Consider the following 27,676-nt stretch of genomic DNA (forward strand, 5'->3'; position numbering starts at 1 on the left):
GCATTTCTGGGAAGCACCTTATAATAGTATTCCTTGTTTGCTTGTATTTATTTACATTTGTGTTATTTTGTTTATAATTATTATTATTTTTTAATACTTTTTTTATTTTTTTGTAAGCATCTGCCCTTTTGGGTGTTTTAGGGCACACATACCTGTCAACATTAAAAAAACAAAACTGAATTGTTGGTAGAATAAGTTTGATTGTTTCTGCAGATGGACTGCGCGTGGTTGTGTCTGGCGTCATGGAGGCGATGGGTGGGAATAGCGTAGGAGGAACAGCGCAGAAAAACTTGGTTCAAACCTGTAGGTAACGGAATTTATTGTATCTCAAGCACCCCCATTGGTCTAGAACACACAATAAGAGCAATTTACTAACCATGAATCTAATATTGCAGAAATGTTCTTAATATAGTCTCACGTCCAATTTCCAATCTATAGAAGATGCTTTGTGTCATCATTTGTGGGTACAGATAGATCTGCAGGAATCCCAGGGTTGGGTCAAAAAATAGAATAATAGAAATAAAAAAAGTTCTATTTCTATTGAAATATTGTTCGTTAGGCCCTGATTGATATCTTAAGGCAGCCATGACAGTAAGGGACATCTGCACTCTCTGTTTCATGTGTCGCATTAGTATTTATTAATCACATTAGCTGTGTAAGATACCATGGGTTTTGAGGATCCTATGACAAAAACAATTGAGGCGCAATTGAAGAAATCAAATTTGATGGCTGTGTGACATGTAGCATTAATTATATTTATACTTAGAGAAGTCAACTGGTCCTGATGTTGTTGTGGGAGCAACAAAGCATTGGGGTCTGCTGGATCTCTCCTAAGTTGACTCAAGGCCAAGCTGTTGTTTCACGATCTATGGGCAAAGCTGTTTAACCCCATAGACAGTAAGTATAAAGTCCCGGGCAGGTTGCTAATCCCGTAGACTGTAATGACAACTCCCGGCCAAGCTGCTGTTGCGATTTTCTCGCCTTGTCGTTTCTGGCCACTTGACTCGAAGCTCTCTACTGAGGTGGTAGGGACCGAAACACCAGTGACCTTACTCCAGAAGGCACACTAGGTGACCAGATCCATGAGCAGCTCCCAATGGAGCAGAGTTTCCCTGTAGCAAGTTGTTCCAATGAAGGTTCGTGAGAGACGTAAGATTTGGAGGAGGAACCACAAAGTAGCTGGTAAGAGATGACATTCTAACACCAGCTCAGTAGAACTCCACCACCCAAAACTTCCCCTGAAGGCTCTTTTTAAACAGTTCATAATTCCCACAAGGAAAGTCCCACCAGGCAGGGTTATCCCAAGTTCATCCTGAATGTCATTGGATCACAAAGGAATGGAGTTTGGAGGGCAGAGCTGTCATTCCCTCCTGGTTTCCCTCCAGGTATTTTGGAGCCCAGGAGTCTGGTGTAGTCCCAGGACCAACAATAGCTGCTTAAACCAGGTGTTGAAAGACTTGAGAAAGCCAACCTGTTTTAACCCCTTCCATGATTTTGGGACATGGAAGGAGCGTTGGATGGTCCAGACTTCCTGTTCTTGCTGTCAAAGTGGTAACTTGGCACGAAAATAGAAAAGCATCCATTCTGTAATCCATTAGGATACAGTGAACCCATCTAGCTATATTTAAGAACCTCGAGGAATGTTGTATTCCAGATGGATGAAAACTAGTAGGATATATTTAGATTTACTAAACTGCGTGTTTGAAAAAGTGGAGATGTTGCCTAAAGCAGCCAATCAGATTCTAGCTGTCATTTTGTAGAATGTACTAAATAAATAACTAATCTCTAATTGGTTGCTATAGACAACAGCTCCACTTTTTCAAACACGCAGTTCAGTAAATTTACCCTCTGGTTTCTTTGCAAAATTTTTCTGTAAGCTATTACTCTGCATTGACGGAAATGGTCTCACTCAGGATCCCGTCCCTTTAAAATGTTGAACTGGTTCGAAATGTGAACAAACTTCACTGTTTTGGTTGTCACAGACAATAGACCACAATGAGAATATGTGATTCGAAACTTGCAGCTCACAATCACCAATCACTTTGGTGGATTATCTTAACGTTAGTATTTTTCTTTATTTTATTTGTAAACACTATTTAAATATTTTTAACAAATAAAAAAAAGCGTCTTCCTGTTATTTTGTTTTGTTTTTTTAAATCGGGCCTCAAACACTACTATGGTCGAAGTTCACCATTTGAGTTCCACCAGTCACGGTCCACGTTTCGACTTTCGCATTTATAAACCGTCATCAAAATATATTCAACTGAACTTGAATGCTTGAGTGTAAACTGGTTCCGGTATGGTCAAACAGACCCCAACAACCAATGTAAACTTTGTTGAAAACTGACAAACTTTACAGTTTTACAACTGATTAAGAATCGAAATGTAGTTAAGGTGTTTGTATATCTTATGTGATGTAGTTAATAATTCTAACAGACAGCCATTGTAGAAAACCATTATATAAAAGATGAGAGCTTTATTGAATCTGTTAGACAGAGGAGTATGGCAGGGAGCACAGAGCAACTTTCAGCTCATAGACAAAACTGTATTTTATATAACCTTTCATTTTAAAGAACAGAGTTGGTGTCATGAAAACAAATTATTTGAATCAGCCAGAATGTTTCTGCAGCATCGACCAGTAGGTGGCGCAGGAGTTACCATAATTTAGTCCAAAGTGTCAGACTGCGCTCTTATGCTTTGCAAAGACCTTTCTTATAGACCAAACCTCTAAACTAATATTTAGGATAAGATTAAACAAATACACAGGGTAAGAAGACATTGGGGCGGTGGGTCAGTTTACTGACCAACTCAAGGGTCCATTCTACAACTGTCTAATCAAATACCAATCTGGGGGTAGATGTATCAAGCTGAGAGTTTTCTGGTGGGTTTGAAAAACCAATCAGATTCTAGCTGTCATTTATTTAGTACATTCTACAAAATGACAGCTAGAATCTGATTTGTTGCTATAGGCAACATCTCCACTTTTCAAACCCACTGGAAAACTCTCAGCTTGATACATTTACCTCCTGGTGACTCAAATAACTTCATGATGGTGGATTGTGTATCTTCATTCTGGGATTCTATGTATGTTTTACAATGGAATTTCTCTACATCTGGGAGAGTAACTCTTCTGTCAAAATAATAAGATATGCAGTAATAACGCTGATTTCACCTCACCGAACAAAGCGACAGAAGGGGATGTCCTTCACCGTAAGATCGCCTTCACTGTCAATACTTGTTGGTGGAGGGTACTATATAGTAACCAATTTTTTAAATCTGAAAGTAACAGGGCCTCATGGTGTTTCTGTAAGAACTTGGAGGTTTTTCTACAGGTGCAAAAGTTATGGTAAAAGTGGTTTCATGGTTCTTGCATTCTGGGCACCAACCCGCTTTGCCCTCTTTCATACGAGTACGTTGGATTTATGATACATATGCTCTATTTGTTGTTTTGCAAATGCTTTCATTACCGCTCATGGACCTTTAGTCCTCTGAGCTCATCACCAAAATGTTCCAAATTGTGTAACGTTATTAGTAACAATTAAAATGTGCGATTGCTTGTTCTAACTGAGCGTTTCTTATTATTAAGACCGTTGATAGCGAACCCCCTACAAATAGGGGTCTTCTGCACACTGCGTTCTTCTGTTACTTGCTGGTAACTTACAGGCCCCAGTAACTGGGGCTGTGCCTCTGACAGAATGGAAAAAGCGCTCCTCAGGGACGTTTTTTCCCAGACTGTGGAGGACGCAACCCCAGGTTATTAATAGACCTGCCCCACACTCACTGCTCATGGGTGGGGGAAGAGCCCTATTGCTGTCATCATGGGTCTGGGTACTCCTAGGGACAGGACCTGCATTTTTTTTTTTGGGGACCCCAACTACGTAAGGAATCCAGCCCGCGCTTTGCATTGCTCCCACGAGAGGTGGTCAGTGTTTGTCCGTCATTAACATTCTGTGTGTCGGTCATGGTGAGTCTGTGTAATTGTGACTCTGTGTGTCAGTCATGGTCAGTGTCAGTCTGCGTCTCAGTCATGGTCACTGTGAGCCTACGTGTCAGTCATGGTCATTGTGAGTCTGTGGGTTATTGCCATTCTGGGTGTCAGTCATGGTCATTGTGAGTCTGTGTGTCAGTCATGGTCACTGTCAGTCTGTGTGTCAGTCACGGTCACTGTCAGTCTGCGTGTCAGTCACGGTCACTGTCAGTCTGCGTGTCAGTCACGATCATTGTCAGTCTGCGTGTCAGTCACGATCACTGTGAGTCTGCGTGTCAGTCACGGTCATTGTGAGTCTGCGTGTCAGTCACGGTCACTGTCAGTCTGCGTGTCAGTCACGGTCACTGTGAGTCTGCGTGTCAGTCACGGTCATTGTGAGTCTGCGTGTCAGTCACGGTCACTGTCAGTCTGCGTGTCAGTCACGGTCACTGTGAGTCTGTGTGTCAGTCACTGTCAGTCTGCGTGTCAGTCACGATCATTGTGAGTCTGTGTGTCAGTCATGGTCACTGTGAGTCTGTGTGTCAGTCATGGTCACTGTCAGTCTGTGTGTCAGTCATGGTCATTGTCAGTCATGGTCACTGTCAGTCTGTGTGTCAGTCATGGTCATAACGGATAGAACCACCTGTTCGGGGCATCAGACAATGATGTTTGCTCTGCTGGGTCCTTGCACAACATTTTTTTATTACCAATAATGTTAAATTAAGTATTAACATCCAGTGTAATCTTTAACAAAGAAACACCATGCAAAGCACATGGGGAGGAATCTCTGGCTCTCAATGCACTTGACCTTAGCAACATAATGTACAAAGCTTTTCTCCCTGGTGACTTAAATAGAAATGTAGGCCCCAGTGGTATGAAGTCTCTGGACGTGTCTCCCATTCTCTTGATGAATCCATGCCGGCTTTAACAGCTGCTCCACCAGTCTCCCTGCAGCAGTACATTCATTGATAGGAGCAGGCTCCTGACTTATTTGACCATGGCTCTAGTCTACTCACTCAGTCTCCCAGGATAGCAGAAACTGACATCTAGATGACATCTCAAGTGACGGCTTGGGTGGGCTTGAGCCAGCCCACGTTTCATCACGCATTTCTTCTTCCAGTTCTGCTTACTTGTGATCACTGAGTCTGGCGGTTTCAAATAACATGAACGCGCCTTAGGAATAACTCCATTTTGCAATAGTCTATAAAGACCAAATGGAGCGGTACCAACGCCTCCCAGGACAGAGACATTTGTAGTCATTTTTGCAAATGTGACAGAATGCTGGGAAGCTGTTACTCCTGCAAACTATGCAGCAGATGTGTGTGTTTGTGTTATTCTGGTATAACACCAGTGTAATCTTTGCATGTCGGATTCTGCTGCAGCTGCTGTTTTTTCCTGAATTCTGCATACAGTATCCTCGTAGTCAGCAAAAACCGTAAACGTGTTCTTTAATCATTTCCAATGAGGAATGTGGCTGCTTCAGTGAGATTTTTACCAGGAGAACGGACTACCTGACAAAAACAAATGGAGAAAATGGTGCGTGGCCACAAAATATTTCTTATATTGCAGATATATAACATACAAGTTAACCCGTGCATGATACTCATGCATTCTAGTCAAATCAAGCTACTTAAGGTGTTAAAAAGGTTCTTGTCATGCATTTGGGCCTAGCCCAGGCCCCCTCGGGGGAAGAGCGTTACTTCCCGACGCAAGCGCCCTTTTTTAACGTGGTTTTGTCCACATGTCACCACCTCATCATTTTTCTCCATCACCTCATCCTTCATCTTCATCGCCACATCCTTCATCAAGCTACTTAAGGTGTTAAAAACTCCCCACTGTCACCCCCGGCAACCACCAACCACTCCCAACTGTCACTTCTCCTTCAAGAAATACATAGGTCAGTGTATAACTCTGCCCAGTAGGTGGCGCTGCAGCTTGTTTTTTCTTTTTACACACACGCCACTAGGCATTTATATAGTACATTCATTTAAGGAAAATGTTTATTAAAGAAATACACATTAGCAGGGACACAGCTAGGAATAACGGAGGTTCATCCTCTTTTCAGCCCCCAACACAACCCCGCTCTGTGACCCTAGTGAGTAGTATAACCGGTACTCACGCAGGCACGTTTATTAACCTAAGCATCTGTCCTTAGATGCTGATCTCCTGCACATAACACTCAGTGTAAGCTCCACGTTCACTGCATGAGAGCGCGGCCTACGTGTATGGAGGGGATGTGAGGGTAAGGACACAGGTTTGTGGGGTAGATGTCCAAACACGCCCACAAGTTTTCAAAGACTTTCTCCATTCCAATAGGCCATGATCTTTTTTCAGATACAAAAATTGTGACTGTCCTCAATACTGGGAAGCATGCATTAAGATATAGCGGAATTATGTTTTTGACACATTTATAGTACACATTTTTCATACACACGGACACACAAAGACACATTTCTCATATACACAAATTCCATCTCTCATACACACGGATACACACACTCCATCTCTTATATGCACACATTTACCATACACAATGACACACAATGACACATGATACACACAGACACACACTTACACTCCATCTCTCAAACACACACTCACACTCCATCTCTCAAACACACACATGTATCATACATGCTGTCACACACTCACATATTTCTCATACACAGTGACACACAAACACACTTCATGTCTCATACACACATACACACTCCATCTGCAATACACACACTCACATATTTCTCATACACACTGTCACACAATCACATTTTTCTCATATGCATACTCAATGAGAAATATGTGAGTGTGTGTATATAACAGATGGAGTGTTTGTGCGTCACTGTGTATGAGAATCATGTGATTGTGTGTCAGTGTGCATAATAAATTCTCATGCACACTGACGCACACTCACATATTTCTCATACACACTGTGCTGCTGGAAAGTGTTCTCTGTAGTGTAGTGACAGAGAGACTGAATGGAGGTGGGACCAGTAACCATTCTCCCAGCCTGGTCTGTAACCAGGTGGGGATGGGATCCTTCAAATAGAGCATTTTCATATGGCATGAAAAAAAAGTATGTTTTGCTTCTGCATTATCTTGTGTTATGGAATTTATAAAATGGTGTAAAGGGAACTGTGATAGGTCAGGAAATAAACAAACAAAAATGTGGGACAGGGAGATTTATGGGATGAAGAGGAGGGACAGAAAGTGACACAACCTGAGAGAATGTAATGCACCAACAACTTATTCCAACACAAAGGGAAAATGCCATTTACCAAGAACAACATTTTCTTAGTAAGAGTACAAATAATGGGAGCAAATGTAAATAATGTAATTAAGGAATGTTTGGGTTATAAGTAAACCATGGTTCCCGTACCAATATAACACGAGTTATAAGTAAACCATGGTTCCCGTACCAATATAACCCATGTTATAAGTAAACCATGGTTCCCGTACCAATATAACCCGAGTTATAAGTAAACCATGGTTCTTGACCCATATAACCCGAGTTATAAGTAAACCATGGTTCCCGTACCCATATAACCCGAGTTATAAGTAAACCATGGTTCCCGTACCCATATAACCCGAGTTATAAGTAAACCATGGTTCCCGTACCCATATAACCCGAGTTATAAGTAAACCATGGTTCCCGTACCCATATAACCCGAGTTATAAGTAAACCATGGTTCCCGTACCCATATAACCCGAGTTATAAGTAAACCATGGTTCCCGTACCCATATAACCCGAGTTATAAGTAAACCATGGTTCCCGTACCCATATAACCCGAGTTATAAGTAAACCATGGTTCCCGTACCCATATAACCCGAGTTATAAGTAAACCATGGTTCCCGTACACATATAACCCGAGTTATAAGTAAACCATGGTTCCCGTACCCATATAACATGAGTTATAAGTAAACCATGGTTCCCGTACACATATAACCCGAGTTATAAGTAAACCATGGTTCCCGTACCCATATAACATGAGTTATAAGTAAACTATGGTTCCCGTAGCCATATAACCCGAGTTATAAGTAAACCATGGTTCCCGTACACATATAACCCAAGTTATAAGTAAACAATGGTTCCCGTACCCATATAACACAAGTTATAAGTAAACCATGGTTCCCGTACCCATATAACCCAAGTTATAAGTAAACCATGGTTCCCGTACCCATATAACCCTAGTTATAAATAAACCATGGTTCCTGTACCTGGTTAAAATATATCTCCATTTTTATGGGGCAAAATGGAATCTTAAAGTGGGCATCAAAAAAATTATGAAAGTGGGCAGATGTAGGCGGGGCCAAATCAACTGTAGGCGGGACCAGCATAAAAATAGGCTGGGTTAGCTCACTTATGGAACTAGCCACAATGGTGGTCAGCAAGACCAATGCAACCTGGTGGAGTCACAGCAACTGCAATCAGAGCCTGTCACAGTAGGTGGCGCTAACACTAGCATTTGAAGCATTACACTGGAAGGTGGAGCAAACAAGTGAGCAGAGCCAGCACATCAGTGGGTGGAGTTCCCTGGATTAGCACTGAAGTGATAGCAGTTGAGTCTGGGAAGTCCTTGTTGCATCCTAGTCACCTCCAAACAGCACAGAGAGCATCACAGTGACTACCATACAGTACAGAGATTATCCCAGTGTCTGCAATACATTATAGAGATCACCCTCATTTCTAGTGCCTGGAAACCCCCCTCCAAGCCTGGGGCACTGTATAATTGAGGTGGCTGGACCCTGCCCCCACTTCACATGGCTCTGCTTGAGAAGGGAGAGCTGCGTGCACCTAACAGTAGTGCACGCAGCATTGCCCATGTATATTATGGGGATAGAAAGAGTTGGAGAGCAGCCAAGCACTGTCTAATATTATAGCCACACCCCCATGCATGCTGGTCACGCCCACTGGTGGCGTGGTGTGGAAACCCCCCTCTACAAATCCTGCATTTGCCCCTGACCCCAGTGACCCCTCTGTACAGCGCTGCGGAATCAGTGGCACTATATATGGGGCAGGGACTCACATCAGTCCCTGCCCCATTGGAGCTTACAGTCTAAATTCCTTAACATACACACAGACAGACAGAGAGAGAGACACTAGGGTCAATTTTGATAGCAGCCAATTAACCTAGTAGTATGTTTTTGGAGTGTGGGAGGAAACCGGAGCACCTGGAGGAAACCCACGCAGAAACTGGGAGAACATACAAACTCCACACAGATAAGGCCATGGTCAGGAATTGAACTCATGACCCCAGCGCTGCAAGGCAGAAGTGTTAACCACTGAGCCACTGTGATAATAAATAAATATGTTTAAAAAATGAGATGGTCCCCTTAAGCCACCCGCCTATCATGAAATCTCCCGATGAATCCTATGACCAAGTTAACCCTTGCATGTATATGGTTGGTAAGTTTTTTTCAATTAAAGCTATAAACCACATCTTACTTTTGACTGGATAGGAGGAGGTAAGTGTTCTTTCCAAAATTCCACTACTAAACTCCTTGAAGCCTTGAGAAGATCAAGTTTATTGTATTTTTTAGGGAGGGTAGTTTAATGGCTTAACATGATATTAGTTTGTAATAACTCATCAAATATCTTTTTAATTTCCAGCTTAATGATAGCTCTTTGGACAAGTCCACCAGATATGACAATTGTCGTCTCTTTGGCCGCAGGTTCGCCAACATAAAGGAGAAGCAGAGTGTAATCTGCTTTTGTTAATAACTGGTTACTAAAAGAAGTGCTTCAGCTACTGATAGGGTCTACTCCTAATTGCGACGCCAAATTTATGTGTTTCCTGAGCCCACCAATCTGTCAACTTGTACATATTAAAGATTAAAATTCAACTCTCCCATAGAAATGACAACTAAGAACACTCGTAAATCTAGTTTCCTTAAATATAGACTATTCCCTCTGCGTAATTCAAGCATGTCCTCAATTGTACTGGATTGGAGTTTACACAGCTGTAACTAGTTTTATTAGTACAAGTATGGGATACAAGGTGATGCTTTCATAGCTCCTCTCTTTGCACATAGACCTTGTGATTTAGAACATTGCACAAGTGCTTGTTTTTGCCCTCTGTCTGGTTACAAACAGTGCTTGTAACAATGAGTCAGTCTTATTGCAGGGATTTTATTACAATTTCGAATACAAGCTAATGTGAATCTTAAGGGAGGCAGTGTTTGCACAATTGGGATTTTTTAGCCGTGTTTTGCCATATGTATTCAAGCTTTCATGTTCAGTTTGTCTGTATATGGTAAAAAATAATAATAACATAAATTAAGTTGTGGGTGATATTTTTGGCACCCTTTGCCCTGATCTCCACTACCCCAGACTCCACTTCCCTTCTTCTTTCTCTACCTGTTGTCGTTCCCCAAGAATCCATTATCGTCCTCCTTCTCTTCTCTCTGTACACTTCCTCCTTGGTGAAGTATCCGCTCGACCTCCAATACCACCCAAGTTGCCTCTCCTCCCCTGACCTCTTCTCTTCCCTCCTCTTTCCCATCTTCAGTTATCTATCTGCTACCTTCTCTTGTACATCCCAGTGCTCTCTCAAATTTAACATGACCAAGACAGAACTCAATGTCTTCCTTCACACCAGGGTCCCCGGACCTCTTCTCCCTATCCGCTGACAACACTCCCCTTGTTAGGCTGACGGTCTGTTCACAAACTTACAGAACTAGTTAGCGGAGGTCTTCACCTTCAGCAGCCGCCTTTCCCATAGAGCTTTATACGCTCACCGGTACTCAGATGCCCCCAGAACTTAACTCCAGACGTAGTGCAAGTTTGTAATGCAGAACCGTAGCAGCAGGCCAGGAGACAGAGTAGATGGCAGCGGATGGTCAGACGTAAGCCGAGGTCAGAGGTCACTAGCAAGCAGAATGGTCTGATAACACGCCAAAGGTCAGGGTCACCGGCAACACAGTGGGGTCCAAGGTACAGGCCACAGGGTCAGAGTCACAGGCAAGCAGGCAAGGTCCAAGTACAGGCAGGGGTCATTCACAGTAATCAATCCAAAAGGCTTTCACCACACACAGCACAGGAGCAGGTTAGCTGACAGGGGAACTGGACGCTATAACTGGCAGGGAGGCTCAGCCCTCCCTGTCTTAAAAACCAATTGCAGCCAATCAGAGCCTAGCTCTGGAAGTATCCACAGCTCCTGTTAATAAGTAGTTAATTAAATTACTTAGCCCGCAGGCTGGTGGGGGTGCTGCGCACGTGCCTGGCTTCCTTACATTGCCGGGACGCGGCGCTGAATGAAATAGCGTCCGACTGTTGCCTTAGCAATGGTCGGGCCAGGCCTGGAAGTGACGACCGGGATGCTGGGGATCACAGAGCGAGCCGCGGCGGCTGTGAACACCCCTCTCCTTTGTTCCTTAAGTCCACTGCCTAATTGACTACTTCCTCTTCTTCACTCCCAACATTCAGTGCCTCTCCCAAACCTGCTGATCAGACCCTTTCTCACTTTACACACAACCAAACTCATCTACTCTGTCGTTATCTCTCACCTTGGCCATTGCAACCTCCTACTCAATGGCCTCACTCTCAACCGCCTCTCCCCACTTCAATTCGTCCTCAATGCCACTGCTTAAGTTATTTTCCTCTCTCGTCGCTCTGTTTCACCCTCCCCTCTCTGCCAGATACTACACTGGCTCCCCGTCCACTTCAAAATCCAGTTCTCCTCACCTCAGCTATAAAGTCCTCAGCCATTGCTCTCTACATCTCCAACCTCTTCTCCATCCCTACTCCTTCCTGCCCTCTACACTCTATCAATGACAGCCACCTCCCCTCCCCACTGGTTACCTCATCTCACCATCGACCCCAAGACTTCTCCTGTGCTGCTCCCTGTTTTTGCCCTTATCTCTCCTCTGAACTCCCCTCTGTACTATGCATCTCATTACTGCTAATTCATTGTGCGGGTACTCTACTATGTAATTTGTTGCCGTTTGTTCATCACGTAATTTGTGGTCGTTTGTCCCCACCCCCATTGTATGGGCTCTATGGACCCTTTGTGGTGCCTTATAAATAAATTATAATAATATTGCAGCGTGCAGAAGTCTCCCACCCTGGAAGATAAAATAAATAACAGATCACAACACTTCTAGACATGTCAAATACCTCCTATAAACAGCTCGCTGAAACCTCTGCGGCTCAGAATGACAAGCGAGTAACACAGCTATTTATCAAGGGCAACGAGTTGAGGAAGGATGTTCCTGGTATTATCATGACATAATGTACTTTCGCAGTTTCTGACAGTTCGAGGAGGGGGCTGTAAAGGTGACCTAAGGTTAGGGGAGAGAGAGACGTGACATAATGTGGCAGAATGAGCTCATGCGAAAGCCACCCAGGTCACGTGCAAAGGGCGGCTACACCTGTTGGTTTGGTATGTTGGGTCCTGAATCTTCTGAAAGAGAGATGGGTGGAGCAGCCACCCCCTGCTGCTCCCTATAAAGTTCTGTGAGGACTGAGATGGACAGCTCCTCTCTACAGTGCCCGTTACACACACACACATCATCCTTCCATTACAAACACAGATCTCTGCAGCTACTGACAGCAAAATACACATCAGGACTTTATTTCCAGTGTTCGCCGCGTCCTGCGTTACGGTTACGGTTTTACAATTCGCAATTGGAAATGGAAGACAAAGTAAAATGGGCCACCGAGATCATTGACCAGAAGCTGGAAATTGAAAATGAGGTGAGTGCTTTTATTAATGTCAAAAGTTGCAAAAATAGGTGTAAATCTTACACGTTCATTATTTCGATGTCTTAGTGTATGTTTGACTTGCGGGAGATATACAAAGTAAATAAGTGTATACAAGTAAAAGAGCAATGGGTATAAAATACAAGACTTTGAAAACAACAGATATTTTGTAAACCATTGTGAAAGTAGGACGCACTAAGATAAAATTGAAATAAATGAGGGCCTGATTCATTAAGGAAAGTAAAGCAAAAAAAAAAAAGAGTAACTTTGCACATTGGCAAAACCATGTTGCATTGGAGAGGGAAGTAAATTTAAAATGTGGGGACAGATTTATAGCTAGGGAAGGGCATGTCCTAGATCAACTGTAAATTTCAGTGTAAAAATAAAGCTATTAAGTATTTGTGTGCTACATGAAAAAACAGCCAGTATTTAACTTATGTGCAAAATAATAAAGTAATTTGCACCCCTTGAATTGTTTGTAACATGGTTTTGTCCAGCAGAAAACTTTTTTTGACTTACTTCCCTTAATTAATCAGGCCCAGAATGTATATATTTATGTTATATATACGTATATAAGGTACGGAATGAAAATGCTGATCACAAGTTGCAGTATAAAATATGTACCTGGTAACATCTTAGAATCTAGAAGGAACATCCACATTATATGGTATATGTTATACTGAGGAATTCAAATATTAGGAGTGTTTGAGCATCATAATCGGGTAAACCCAAGTAATTAATCTATAATAATCCATAATCTATAGGGGCAATGAAGAGACAGAACATGGGTGAATACTGTTTGAAAGCTTGTACGCTTTTATAGTATCATTTAAACTTGCATCATTTCAGTAATCTGATACCCAGCATAAACTTCATTAGGATAACTTGACTGCCAATCTGCAATAAACTTTTGTAAATGATCCAACTTTTACATTGCCTTAGATATAATATTGCTTAGAAAGTAATGTTAATGTGTTACTGCACTAATATATATATATATATATATATATATATATATATATATATATATATATATAACCCTATATATATATATTTATATATATATATTTATATATATATATATATATATATACATATATATGTCTATATCTATATATATATATATATATATATATATATATATATGTATATATATGTGTATGTATATATGTATATATAGTATATAACAATTTATAATAATAATTCCCATTACGAAATGATTCCAGCTGAAGATGGGGTTTTTAAGCTTGCACCTTCTATGTAATTTAATAGCTATTAATTGGTGTCTTGTAACTGCAATTTGAATAGTACCATATGTGAAATAAAATTCAAGAGAATGTTTTATCATTTTGGTCCCCTCTGCTTAATTTGAGTATGCAAATCATAGTTCTTTTTTTAAACAAATCTGTTTTGGTCGGAATCTTTAATTATGGGTTTAGCGCATCTTTCAAACTCTCTGTATAAACATATCCTTATTCTGGCAAGTTTATATTTAGCTCAGTATTGTGTTTATCACTGAAAGAAAAGATAAGAGAAAGATTGAAGTTTCTATGCCACAGCCACTGATGTTATAAGGCTGGGTACACACTATAGAACATTTCTCCCGATACCATATCAATAATGATTTTGCCAATGCTTTAAAGAAAAGAAAAAAAAAAGTCCCGATCAGCAGCTGATTCATGTGTACACAGTAAACACATTTTACACAATTTACCTTCAGATCTGTGCTCTTCATCTGTCATAACCATCGGCTGAAAAGATGGTGACTCTGCACACTCCATAGGGATCTATGGACACTGCCGGTCCTGAGTGCTTACACACTGCAGAATTGGAACGACATCGTTCCATCGTTGAACGAAATTTTTAGTTCAGCTTAAAAATCAAATCAAACGTTACGATGAGCTTTGGAATGGTAATCATTGGAGCGTACACATTAAGGCAAGATCGTTTATCATGTGATTGGCTTGACAATCGACGGAAAACCTTGTAGTGTGTACCCAGCCTAACATATTTGAAACTATCTTCATTTAGATAACGAAACCTCGTTTTCGCAAGATTGGTGTGATTGATATAGACTGCAATGAACTCAACGAGGAGAACGTCAAGCCCCCAGTTAATCGAAATATTGCCAATTTGAAGGTAACATTTTAAAAAATCTATTTTTTTCCCTATGATGTATGAAGTCCGTGTGAATCCTATTATATAAAGGGTATACTTATAGCATTGTACTAGTTACAGTTTAGTATTTCATTCTACTAGGATTTAACAATTTCAAAACAAATTTAACTATGCTCCCTGATTAATTTTTTTAATCCCCAACTATGCTTGCTTTCAGTTTGGATGCTGTATATTACAAATTGTTGCTGTAATTGTTGCTGTAATTCTGCCTAACATACACCCATTTAGTTATTTAAGTTAGGAATCTTTAATTAAGAGGAGCATCTGTATTTAAAGTGTGCACATTGCATATAAATAGTGGAAACAGTATTCACGAGAATGCAGCTTATTAATTAACTAGGAGCCAGTGATATAACTATGTATCAGTCCTGGCAAGATTTTATAATAATTTGACATTCACTAAACAATGGGAGAGCACGTGACATAGAGTATGGGGCATCTAGTGTCCCCATAAGGAAGCTAAAGTGAATTTTCGCGAATTACCTTGTGAAGCGTGGGGGGGAGTCGGCTGTTTCCAGACTTGCGCTATCGCTCCTCTTGTGGCTATTAAAATGTGACCCCGTACATACCAATGATGTTTAGGCAATTGGTCAGGACAGAGGTGCAGTAGGGCCACAAGGGGGGATGGAGATAACGAGATGGAGGTCACCCTCCGGAGTAGATCAAAGATCTCTTGCCAGAGGGGTTGGATAACAGGGCATGACCAGAATTCATGTAATAGGGAGGAGGGGGAGGGCAGAGTCCCAAACAAAGGGAGAAAGAGGAAAAAAGGGTTGAAAAAAATAGTGAAGAATCGTAGAGAGCCTTCAGTCAGAGAGAAAGAAAGAGAGATACTCAGGTGGGGAGCGTCTTACTGGGCACCAGGTAATAAGGCCCAGTGAAAGGTGTACTAAGAGTCCAATACCTAGTGGAAATTAGAACCTTTGCCCCGCAGAAGGCTTGTGATGTATTCCGTTGACACTATGTACCGTACATAAGACGACTGCTTGAAGGCACAAGGGATGGAGGACTTCCAATCTTTGGTAATCTGCAAGCTCTCAGCAGCACAGACATGCTGTACCAACTTGTCGTTGTGTTTGGTGAGAGTTCTTACCAGGGACCAAAGTAACATAACCAATGGGTCAGGGGTTACTTGTCCAGAATCTGAGTTAGGAGAGCAGACATCTGGAGCCACAGGTTGGAGATATAGGGGTACTGCCACCAAATATGGAAGAAAGACACCACGCCCCCCGCATGCCCGCCAACAGAGATCTGACGTACCTGGGGTAAGGTCTGTGTAACCAGGTGGGCACCATATACTATCTCGTGTAGACTTTGTAGACGTTTTCCCTGATTGAAATGTTTTTGGATGCCTTGGAGATCTTAAGTCTAAGCCGGGACCATCCCTCCTGGTCAAGAGTCTGCAGGGAGTCGGTTTCCCAAAACGGCTCTGAGGGTTCGTCCTCTGGTGGGAGAGTGGAGTGGTAGATGAGAGAAACCAAGCATGGTACCCCACCCGATACATACATAGCCTCTCGAATGCTGTGGGCTTTCGTAATTTGGAGCCTGAACGAACCCCCGTATTTGTACATAGGAGAAATGCAAGGATGGGAAAAGGCCCTTTTTCTCACTCAGGTCCAGGAATAATTTGTGAAGCGAATTCGCTCCAAAATATGAGTGATACAAACCCATTGTTAAGGTGTGGCATAAGAGGTAGAGTTCCCTACCGGAAACACTGGGTGGTGCCAGACGGAATGTTGTGAGTTCCTTTGAAATGAGGAGTCTGTCCCGTATGTCGAGTGTAGATTCTTATTGAATTTTATTGGTTGGGTTCCCAGTGATGTCACTTATTGGTTACTAGTGGATTAATAGACAGTTGCGTTCTCAGTGATACCACTGCTTCCTATAGACTCATATTATGCAATCTCATGAATACTATTCAGCCCAAAAAAATGACTGTATTGGCCTTGTGTAGGTGAGAGTTATACTTTAATTACAGAAACTGCTATTTAAAATATGCCTAATATAGCCAACATGAAAATAACTTTACAACACTTTTGTCCCATGTTCCTCCCAGTATTCCCCACGTTGTTACTGACCGTCAGCCTGCACATAGTTACAGAGTAAGCACTGGCTGCATGTTCACTCTCACAGGCAGTATATAAATCCGCAGGGCGATGAGCGGGTGCGGAAGACGTCGGTGGATTTGCGAAAGGAAATTGTCGATATTGGCGGCATCCAGAACTTCATTGAAATACGCAAAAGGAGACAAGAGAGGAAGAAGAGGAATTCGCAAGTAGTGGCTCCTCCGCCGGAGCCGGAGCCAGAGGAGATTGTAAGTGTGTGATGAGACTCAGGCTCAATCTTACATACAAGGGTGTATTTATTATGCATTAATTCACATATTGCTGAATATGGACATATTTAGTAAAAGCAATCTCTGGAACTGTAGAGCTTACACTTTAATATTGGTTACTTAGTGTGAGATGATGGGCGATGAAGTACATCATTGTTCCTTATTCTGCACTCCCTACTCTTACCTGTCAAAGTTCTCCAAGGTTCTGTTCCTGTCCTCCTGTTCCTCTCCCTCTACACCTCCTCTCTTGGTGACCTCATCTGCTCTTTTGGCCTCCAGTGCCACCTGTATGCAAATAACACCCATACCTATCTTTCATTCCTTGAGCTCTACCCTTCCCTTATGCCTCGTGTCTCCTGTAATCTCTCGGCCATCTCATCTTGGATGTCCCAGCGCTTTCTTAAACTAAATGTTTCCAAGACTGAACTAATCATCTTCCCCTCTGTCAGGGCTCTCTCAGCCCCCCCCCTCTCTTTCTGTTAATAATACTATCCTCCTTTCTGACCCCAATGCATTGGACCCCAAGTCCAATGACTTGGGGTCATTCTTGATTCCTCTCTCTCCTTTGAACCTTCCATTCTGTCCATCTCAAAATCCTGCTACTTCCATCTCCAGAATATATCCAAGTTACGGCCCCTTTCTCACCACAGAAGCCACCAAAACTCTTATTCACTCACTTGTAATCTCTCACCTTGATTACTATAACTCCCTTCTTTCTTGCCCCTCTTAAGTCTATCCTCAATCTGCTGCTGCCTCTTTTTTTTCTCCCACCACTCTATCTCTGCTGTCCCTCTCTGTCAGTCATTACACTGGCTCCCCGTGGCCTACAGAATTAAATCCTTACCCTCACCTTCAAAGCTCTCAATCAGTTCTCCCTCCCATACAACTCCAACCTCATCTCTACCTACACTCGTTGCCCACCCCCTCCACTCTGTCAATGACCGTCGTCTCACTACTTCATTACATACCTCTTCTCACTCCTGCTGCCAGGACTTTGCCCAGGCCGCACCCCAGCTGTGGAATGATCTCCCACGCCCTATCATGTTAGCCTCTGCTCTCAAAGGCTTCACAAGCGTGTCCTTTAGACTCCTTTCAAGCCTATCAGCCCTCCTCCTAACTCCCTTGTCTCAGATTTCACCCCCTCTCCCCCAATCGATACCATGCTATTTGTGTCTCCCCCTTTCCTTTAGGATGTAAGCTCTCAGGAGCAGGGCCCTCTTTCCTTGTGTTCTCCTTCTACTATTCCATCACCCTCTGTACCTCTTGGCCTGCTTCCCTAGTCCTCTCTCCTTAATTTTTGGCCTACTTCACGCTGGTCACTACCATCACTCTCATTCACTGTCCCATAAATAATTTGATCTGCATTAACTTCTTCTCTGTATACTTGTTTATTCATAATGTCTGGTCTTTATATTTTGTTCTTCATGTAATGTGTTATGGATCACTGATTTCTGTACATGTCATGTACGGAGCTGCGGACCTTTTGTGGCGCCTTATAAATAAAACATAAAATAATACTACTGATACTGCAGAAGGGGAAGCTTACCCAGTTTTCTTACTTTTAACATTATATGCTATAAAGAACATAATATATAATACATGTAATTTAAAGACATGAATAGTTTGAGGGATGGTGACTTCCTTACAGATGGATAAACATTGCATATGGTTTCTGTTCTATAGACAGAAACGGTCAGTCCGGAGGTGTTCCTGAAGGCTGCAGTTCAAGGGAAGATGAATGCAATTGAAAAGTTCTTGGATGATGGTGGTTCTCCAGACACTTGTGATGAGGTGCGTCTAAAAAAAGACCGGCAAGGAGATGTCTGCTTGGCTTGGCCACACTGTCTGGGGAGCTTGGGTATTCGAATATCTGATCAATAAATTCCTTGGACCACTCGATGAATTTGCCTGTGTAGCTGGAGATGGAGAGTCTCACTCTGGGATATGTTTCTGTGTCCAGTTATGTAATGACATTCAGGATTATCCCACTTATTCACTGGCAACGTGGTTAAAACCCGCGAGCAATGCACAGACTCCCAGACCAGCTGTAAAACGATCTGCTCATGTGAGATCACTGCAATTATTTATTTATTAGCTTATAAATAGCAACATGGAGGCTGTAACTGTAAGCGAGAGATGGCTGTCGCTGATTTAAATTACATGTGAGATCCCCAGGTCTAGATCCAGGGGTGAGATCAAGGACAGAAAACTACCATGTGACATGGTTTGTAAAATAGCCCAGTGTGGTGACATCTTATAAAGACCTGAATAGGAAAAATGGCCGTAACGTAGAGCGCCATACCATATTTACCTGAATTGTCTGCTTATCCCAAGAGTTTAAGCCTTGTGAGTGGACTCATTTTAATGTTTTTTTTTATTTTATCCTATGGCGTTGTATCCCGACCCCTGCTGCTTCTCTAGGTGGTGGCATCTTCCACTCCTCAGACTGCGAGTCAGGCGCGTGGCTGTGACATCATAGCCAAGAGCCACACTCCCAGCGTAACACTTACACAGTGGCCCCGCCCCCTCAGTGATGCATCACGATGATGTGATTGGCTGGGAATTGCGTCGCGAAGCCCCGCCCACTTCACAAACGAAGTGGGAATGATGCAGGAGGTTGCCCTGCAGGTTGCCCCAGAAATTTGGAAGTCTCCCGGACATCACGGGAGAGCAGCCAACTATGGTTTAAAGTGGAATACCTCCGCCTCTCCCTGCAAAGAATACACACAAAGTGAAAAACAAAACAAAAACACTCTGTGTACCGGGCATCTATTTATATATGTAAAAGTACATAATAATGACATTCTAATGCCCCCATACAGTAAGAACCTTGACCAACTACTTTTACACTTTGAGAAATTAATTTTGTATGGAATCATTACTGAAAACGTCCACATTAGATTAGTTTTGCCTAATGTATGCTGAAACTTTTCCTGCTACTGTCACCATCGTATGGATTATGGTTATTCCGTTGTTTATACATCATAAGGGCGGCCATTTTGTTTGCTCAACCAATATTCATAAGAACACCGCCTATCAGGGCATGATGAGATAATAATACATGGTATATATGACATATATGTGAATCCAATAAGGCATATATAATGTTTCTCAGCCATGTTACTAGTTCCTAGTGAATTGATGCGTTCTCCTGTATATTGGTCCAGCTCACAAAATGACTACCTGAACTGTGTGCGGGTCGGTATGTTTAAAAATATAAATAAATACATATATATATATATATATATATTTAGAAATAAAAGTTGTATGCTTCAGTGATAATGAAGTAACACCGTATAACGTTAGTGTATAATATTTGTTGTAGTTCAAGCGAACAGCTCTTCACAGAGCTTCCCTGGAGGGACACATAGAAATTATCAAGAAACTCCTAGACAGCGGATCGTCCGTCAACTTTAGAGACAGGGTAAGACTGTGAGATTCACCCAAGCATAACAAAATAAAAACTGAAGAAAACAAGAGTAACTTTGAAATCTGTGGTGAGAAACTATATTCCATGTGTAAAACCTGTTTTGTAGATGGTTCAGTGATTGCGGACAATATGAAGGCAGCCATTTTGCGGACTAAACCATTCGGCCTATCTATTCAGTAGTAAATTGTGACATCACTCGGTGATGTCACTAGTTCCTTCTGAATTAATTGGCTGCGTTCACATTAATATTATTCCGTCCGCAAATTGACTGCATCCATTGTGAAAGTGATGAACACACATTTAATGGGTTCTACATTCACTCGCTTAGCCTCTCCTGCATCATAATACAAAATCATTAAATGATTGCCACAGTGTTCTTTATCCAGTCATTATAGTAACCCCCATAATGCAAACAAAATGTATTTGTCTTGTACTGTTTTGCTCTTCTTTTTTATTTTATACATTTTTCCATTTATTTTTCAATTTTTTTATTTATATAACAGACTGTAGATGGCAATTATTATGCTTATTGTACTTTTAATCTCCTCCGACGAGTAGCTGGACTGTACGGCCATCCACTGGGCCTGCCGTGGGGGCAAGCTGGAAGTCATACAACTCCTTCAGGAGAATGGGGCTGAAATCAATTTGAAAGACAAGGTAACATTTATCAATGCTAGACTACAATTTCCAAAAAGGGAAAGTGTCAGTGTTGCCCATAGCAACCAATCAGATTCCAGCTATCGCTTATCGTGTACATTCTAGAACATGATAGCTAGAATCTGATTAGTTGCTATGGGAAACACCGACACTTATCCTTTTTAGAAGTCTTAGTAAATCTACCCTATGTGTCTATGTGTTCTTCCCACTCTTTAGCCCTTCAGGGGGGCCCTTACAATTCTTAGTTACGGGGCCCACAATTGTCTAGTTGCGCCCCTGATTATCACTCGTGTATTTGCGCATATGTAGTTCAATTGCAGCCCAGCGTGGCAAATGGCGGCTATTGCTCTAGTAGGGTAAAATATAATATTATTCATATATTCCAGCAGAAGAGCGATACAATGACCAAAGATGATCTAGTATGGCAGCCATCTTTGTTAGGTTATAACCTTCACCAAGACAGTAAAAGAGATCACCCGTATAACATGATAATGCAATAATATCATATATTAAATGTGCACCTTCAATAAACCACAAGATATACAAAAAAATGCTTGAGTAACAACAAATACAGAGAATGGCATAGCGAACACATGATAATAGAAGTAGCACATAGGCAAACTGAGGGGGGGGGGGGGGGGTTCCAAGTGCCTGGGAACCCCATCCAAGCCTGGGGCACTGTATAATTGAGGTGGCTGGACCCTGCCCCCGCTTCCCACGGCTCTGCTTGAAAAGGGAGAGCTGTGTGCACCTAACAGTAGTGCACACAGCATTGCCCGTGTATATTATGTGGATAGGAAAAGTTGGAGAGCAGCCAAGCACTGTCTAATATTATAGCCACGCCCCACTGCATGCTGGCCACGCCCACTGGCGGCGTGGTGTGGAAACCGCCCCTCTACAAATCCTGCGTTTAACCCTGTAGTACTATGCAGTTGGTTACTACTGGATATCCCGGGATAGGACAATGCAATTATTGTGCCTGGGGTGCAGAAATTCACAACTTTAGCACTGTCCGTCCAGTTTCTTGCTGTCTCCACTGTCAACCAACTTTTAGGGGTATATTTACTACGCAACGGTTCCGTAGAACCACAGATTCCCAGCGCTTTTAAAACAGCACTTTCATTAAAGATAAAAACCATTGAGTATTGTCTTTAATAAAATTGCTGTTTGAAGAAAATGACTTCAAAGCGCCGGGAATTGGCGGTTATGCGGAATCTCCGCATAGTAAATATACCCCTTACAGTGCATACCTCCCAACTGGGCCAAAATGACGCAATTTGCGAAGAATCAGCCCCGATCTCGCCCACTTTGAGCGACTGGTACACTTTAGATGACATAGCAATGGTACAGGGCCGGGAGAATGTACATTATTCCTTCACACATATCCTTTATTGCAGCATATGTTATTTCCTCTGTCTCATAAGAATAATGATTATTCATTTAAACCTTTGTAGCATTAATAGGGCATACTGAGCATTTTTCGGATGTTTATTTCAGGTTCTTAGCACTCCCCTGCATGTCGCTACACGTACTGGACACGCAGATATCGTGGAACATCTGATCGCCACTGGGGTGGATATAAACTCCAAGGACAGGGTAAGTTATATACTTTTTGTATTGCTTTAAGTTACGAACTATCACCCAGGCGCAGATCATTTTTGTCTATTTATAAAATAACATGTAGTTACTCAGAAAAGGGAAGCACACATCTAAATAAAAATGTTTATCTATTCCCTGTGTTTACCAAATAATGCAAGTCTTTCCAGTCATGTATTGTGGCTGAGTCATTAAGAAGAGCAAAGCAAAAAAAAAAAGGAGTAACTTTGCACCTGGGCAAAACCATGTTGCATGGAGGGGGTGGTACATTTAAAATGTGGAGACAGATTTATAGTTGGGATAGGGCATGTTCTAGATCAACTTTACATTTCAGTGTAAAAATAAAGTTATCAAGTATTTGTGTGCTACAGACAAAAAAGTCAGTATGTGCAAAATAATAAACAAATTTGCACCTTTTGCATTGTAACATGGTTTTGTTCTGGATCAAATTTACCCCTTTTTTTTTACCTTGCTCTCCTTAATGACTCAGGCTCAATGCGTTTTATTAGCAATGGCTTCGTACAGGCCCCCCCTTCAGTGTTGAGCCCCCCCTCTTACTTTCGCATACCACATAATTGTCCTGATTTTGGAGGACATCCCGACTCACGGACTGTAAAAGGGGTGAGGGTTAACAGGAAAGTGGGTGGAGCTTTGCCCACATTTGTGGGTGGAGTTTGGACAGAACGGGGGCAAGGCTTATTTTGTCCCGCTTTTGGGATTCTAAATCCTGTCAGCGGGGCAACATAAGCCCCACCCCCGATCAGCCCAAACTCCGCCCACACATTATTATTACTGTAGATTTGTCAGGCGCCACAGTGCTCCGCAGCGCCGTACAGTAGGGAAAACAATAATGCATAAACAGGGGCATACAAGGTAGACAAAATAAATGCAGACATGGAAACAAAGGTTATGAAGGACCCTGCTCATTAGACAGCTTACATTCTAAGTGGAAGAGGGCACAGCTGAAACAAGAGGAGCGAGTGTGGCTCAGAGTAGAGATTGGGACAGCAATGAGAGTGCATTAGTGTGAATAGTGTTATCATGGATAAGGTCACCTCTAAAAAAGAGATGGGCTTTCAAAGAGTGTCTAAAGATTTGAAGGCTGTGGGAAAGCCTGATTGGGCGTGGTAGGGAACTCCATAAGTGGGGAGCAGCACGGGAGAAGTCTTGTAGGCTGGAGTGAGAGGTGGTTACCAGAGACGAGACAAGGAGCAGGTCATTGGGCAGGAGGGAGAGTATTTTGATATAAGATTTGAGATGTATGAAGGAGTTGTGGTGTTGAGGGCACTCAGTTTGGGGGCGCTGTATGAATGCCATTGTGTCACTCCTTCAGTGTTTTAGGTGCTCCCTTAACCCTGGTGCCATGGATGAACGACTAGTGTCGCCTAATAGTAGGGCCGGTCCTGGCTGCGTAATATAGTGGCACTACATAAGTAAAGGATAATAATTTGCAGTGGCTGTGGTGGAATTAGGACTAATCGTTCTTTGGTTACAGGAAGGTGACACTGCGCTGCATGATGCCGTCAGGCTTAATCGGTACAAAATTATCAAAATGCTGATAATACACGGAGCCAATATGATGACGAAAAATGGAGTAAGTATCTTGTACATCTAAACCCAATAAATTATAGCAGTTGGAAAGACCACAATGAGGTAGATTTATCAAACATTCTAAAAAGGAAAAGTGCAGGTGTAGCCCCTAGCAACCAATCAGATTCTAGCTCATACTTGCCAACTTTCCCTCGTTGGCTTCAGGGAGATCCCGGGGGAAGTGGGCGTGCAGGGGCGGGGCTTGACGAATCACATCATTTTGGCTCCGCCCCTAAACGATTGTCACAATTTTGGCCAATTACAGCAGGGGGCGGGTCTAAGGCGACGCAATATTTGCGTCATTAAGCCCAGCCCCCCCCCTGCCACTTATCTATTGCAGGGGTCGAGAACCGGGAGGTTGCCCTGCTCTCATAAGGAGCCTGGGAGGTCTCCCAGAAATGCGGGTGACAACTATGCATTAAAGAAAAGCAGCTAATGAATCTCTAGAGACTGAAGTGTCTTTTACATTTCTGTCTCCATTACTGAAGTCATGTTGTCTTACCTGTCAGTCTTCGATTAAATCTTGGTCTCCATGAAAATGGCCACCTCCATAGGCATCAATACATGGACATAGGACACAATTTCTGAACTGTGTCATCATGCCACAGATGGCGAAGCCAACCACGTCTTGTACTGGCTCAGCATCAGGGAGAATGCCAGACTCTTCAGGGAGTGAGGGAGATCACCCCTATTTCAGGGAGTCTCCCTGACATTCAGGAAGAGTTGGCAAGTATGTTCTAGCTATATTTAAGTTGGTACAGTCTAGAGAATAAGTAGAATGTGATTGGTTGCTATTGGCAACACCTCCACGTTTCCTTTTTAAAAGGTTTGATACATACACACCCACGTATTGGCTACTATAGAGCACATTTCTTAAACTAGTTTTTCTCTGTGCTACACTCATTACCAGGAAGACGCATGCACCACCTATATTATATACAAATTGCTGCATTCAGTGGGATGTACATATATATTTCATATGCAAACAGAAACATGACGCTGGTGCAGCTTAATGCATTGCACCATAAAGTTATTTTAATAACGCCAAGAACTCTATATAGATGCTATTTATTAGGTCTATCTGTTACCTGTTTGTTGTACATATTCTGCTGTTTGTGCCTCCCTCATTTCCTTTTACCCTCTCCTAAAACGCCTCAGCAGTGAAGACCAACTCAAATCTTGAGAAACTCTAGAACAGGACTGGCCAACCTGTGGCTCTCCAGTTGTTGTGAAACTACAACTCCCAGCATACCTTGCTAGCGCATGGATGGCTATCTTTTGGAAAAGCATGCTGGGGTTTGTAGTTTCACAATACCAGAAGAACTACAGGTTGGCCAGACCTGCACTAGAACAACATATTTTCAGGCACCTCTCACTTGTGGATATGTTTATATATGCAGAGTTACGTCCAGTTGGAGTAGGCTTTTAAGAAATTGCCTTCACTCCCTTCCCAATGTATTATATGGGCTCCATTTAATTTGGATCTCTAACCACAATCTTTAATCTAAATCCTTAAAGCCTGTCTCCATTCCTACCCCGAGCAATCAAAACCAGTTACTAATCCCTACCCCAGTAAAGGGGCTTAAATGTCCGAGAGCAAATGTTAGTGCTCATGTAACCTAGAGTCTAAACTAACTGGAGCCAGAATGAACAGGAGTTCAAGGACTAGATTTACTAAACTGCGGGTTTGTAAAAGTGGAGATGTTGCCTATAGCAACCAATCAAATTCTAGCTGTCATTTATTTAGTGCATTCTACAAAATGACAGCTAGAATCTGATTGGTGGCTATAGGCAACAACTCCACTTTTTCAAATCTGCAGTTTAGTAAATATTCCCCCAAATGTCGCTACCTAAATCAACTTCTCCAATAAGAATTAGAGATTGTCATGCATATTGTAAAGCTGGGTACACACCTAAGCAATCTTACGTTAGATACAATTTCACCAACGACTGAAAGTCCCGATCAACATGAGGATTCATGCGTACACACCTAAATGATTTACCTTCAGATCCGTGCCCTTCATGTCATAACCATCTTCTGAAAAGATCGTGACTCTGTACATTGTACAGATATCTGCCTACACTGCTGATGGTTGGTGCGTACACACTTCCACATTTACCCGACTTCGTCAATCGTTTTTTAGAAAAGTTACTAAAACTAAATCAACAGATGCAATGTGCTTGGGTACGATAAAACAGGATCGTGGGAGACAAACTTTTGCAATATCTGGACAAACGGTCGTGAATCGTGTGATCTGCACATCATCATCATTTATTTATATAGCGCCAATAATTCCGCAGCGCTGTACAGAGAACTCATTCACATTAGTCCCTGCCCCAATTGGAGCTTACAATCTAAATTCCCTAATATAGAAAAACACTCACACACAGACACAGACAGACAGAGAGGGAGAGACTAGGGTCAATTTTGATAGCAGCCAATTAACCTACCAGTAGGTTTTTGGAGTGTGGGAGGAAACTGGAGCACCCGGAGGAAACCCACGCAAACACAGGGAGAACATACAAACTCCACACAGATAAGGCCATGGTCGGTAATCGAACTCATGACCCCAGTGCTGTGAGGCAGAAGTGCTAACCAGTAGGCCACTGTGCTGCATAGGCGTGTACCCAGCTCAAGTGCATATATATAATTGTTTCGTCATTTCGCAATAACTGCTTACACGTTCTCCTATGTGTGCATTCAGGATGGTAAAACCCCGACAGATCTTGTGCAGCAGTGGCAATCAGACACGCGGGAAGCATTGGTGAAACAGACAAACTTCTGCTCAGAGAAACAATTGTAAAGAGAAGACCAGAGTTATCTGTTATTTATTGCTGTGATGCAGATGGTAGATAGGAGTCTGGATGTGATTAGCAAATGCTTCAGAAAATTATTTTTTTAATGCAGATTGTTTGATATAATGTATTTATGTACAGCCGTTTCTTGCATTGTTATATTGCATGATTTATTGTAAAAAACAAAAAACACACATTGCTTCTTAACAATATAAAGTTGAAATGTGTAACTTGTGAATATTTGTACAACAAATTTTAGGTACACACTCTAGCGACAGTATACACACTAGATCGCAGTGAAATCTAGGTGCGCTTCTTTAGATAAATGAAATGTGTACAAGTGAATAAAATCATTTGGAAATGTGCAGCCAAGACAATTAACTATACACACTACTTTACATGCTACGAGTACCATACTGATATAATATC

At 42.2% G+C, this 27,676-nt stretch overlaps 2 protein-coding genes across 2 annotated transcripts in view; one reads left to right on the forward strand and one right to left on the reverse strand.

Annotated features, from left to right (window-relative positions):
* The window catches only part of MORN4 (MORN repeat containing 4), an 86,481-nt gene that overhangs the window by 11,808 nt on the left and 46,997 nt on the right, over positions 1-27,676 (reverse strand). The window lies entirely within an intron of this gene.
* On the forward strand, positions 11,900-27,612 carry ANKRD2 (ankyrin repeat domain 2). The gene is made up of 9 exons (XM_075215923.1): positions 11,900-12,659; positions 14,697-14,804; positions 16,996-17,157; positions 18,862-18,969; positions 20,504-20,602; positions 21,167-21,265; positions 22,763-22,861; positions 24,357-24,455; positions 27,157-27,612. Exons 1-9 carry the CDS (start codon positions 12,432-12,434, stop codon positions 27,253-27,255), a joined length of 1,101 nt encoding a protein of 366 aa, XP_075072024.1. The 5' UTR covers positions 11,900-12,431; the 3' UTR covers positions 27,256-27,612.

This window comes from Mixophyes fleayi, chromosome 6, assembly GCF_038048845.1.
Source record: "Mixophyes fleayi isolate aMixFle1 chromosome 6, aMixFle1.hap1, whole genome shotgun sequence".
NCBI lineage: Eukaryota > Metazoa > Chordata > Amphibia > Anura > Limnodynastidae > Mixophyes > Mixophyes fleayi.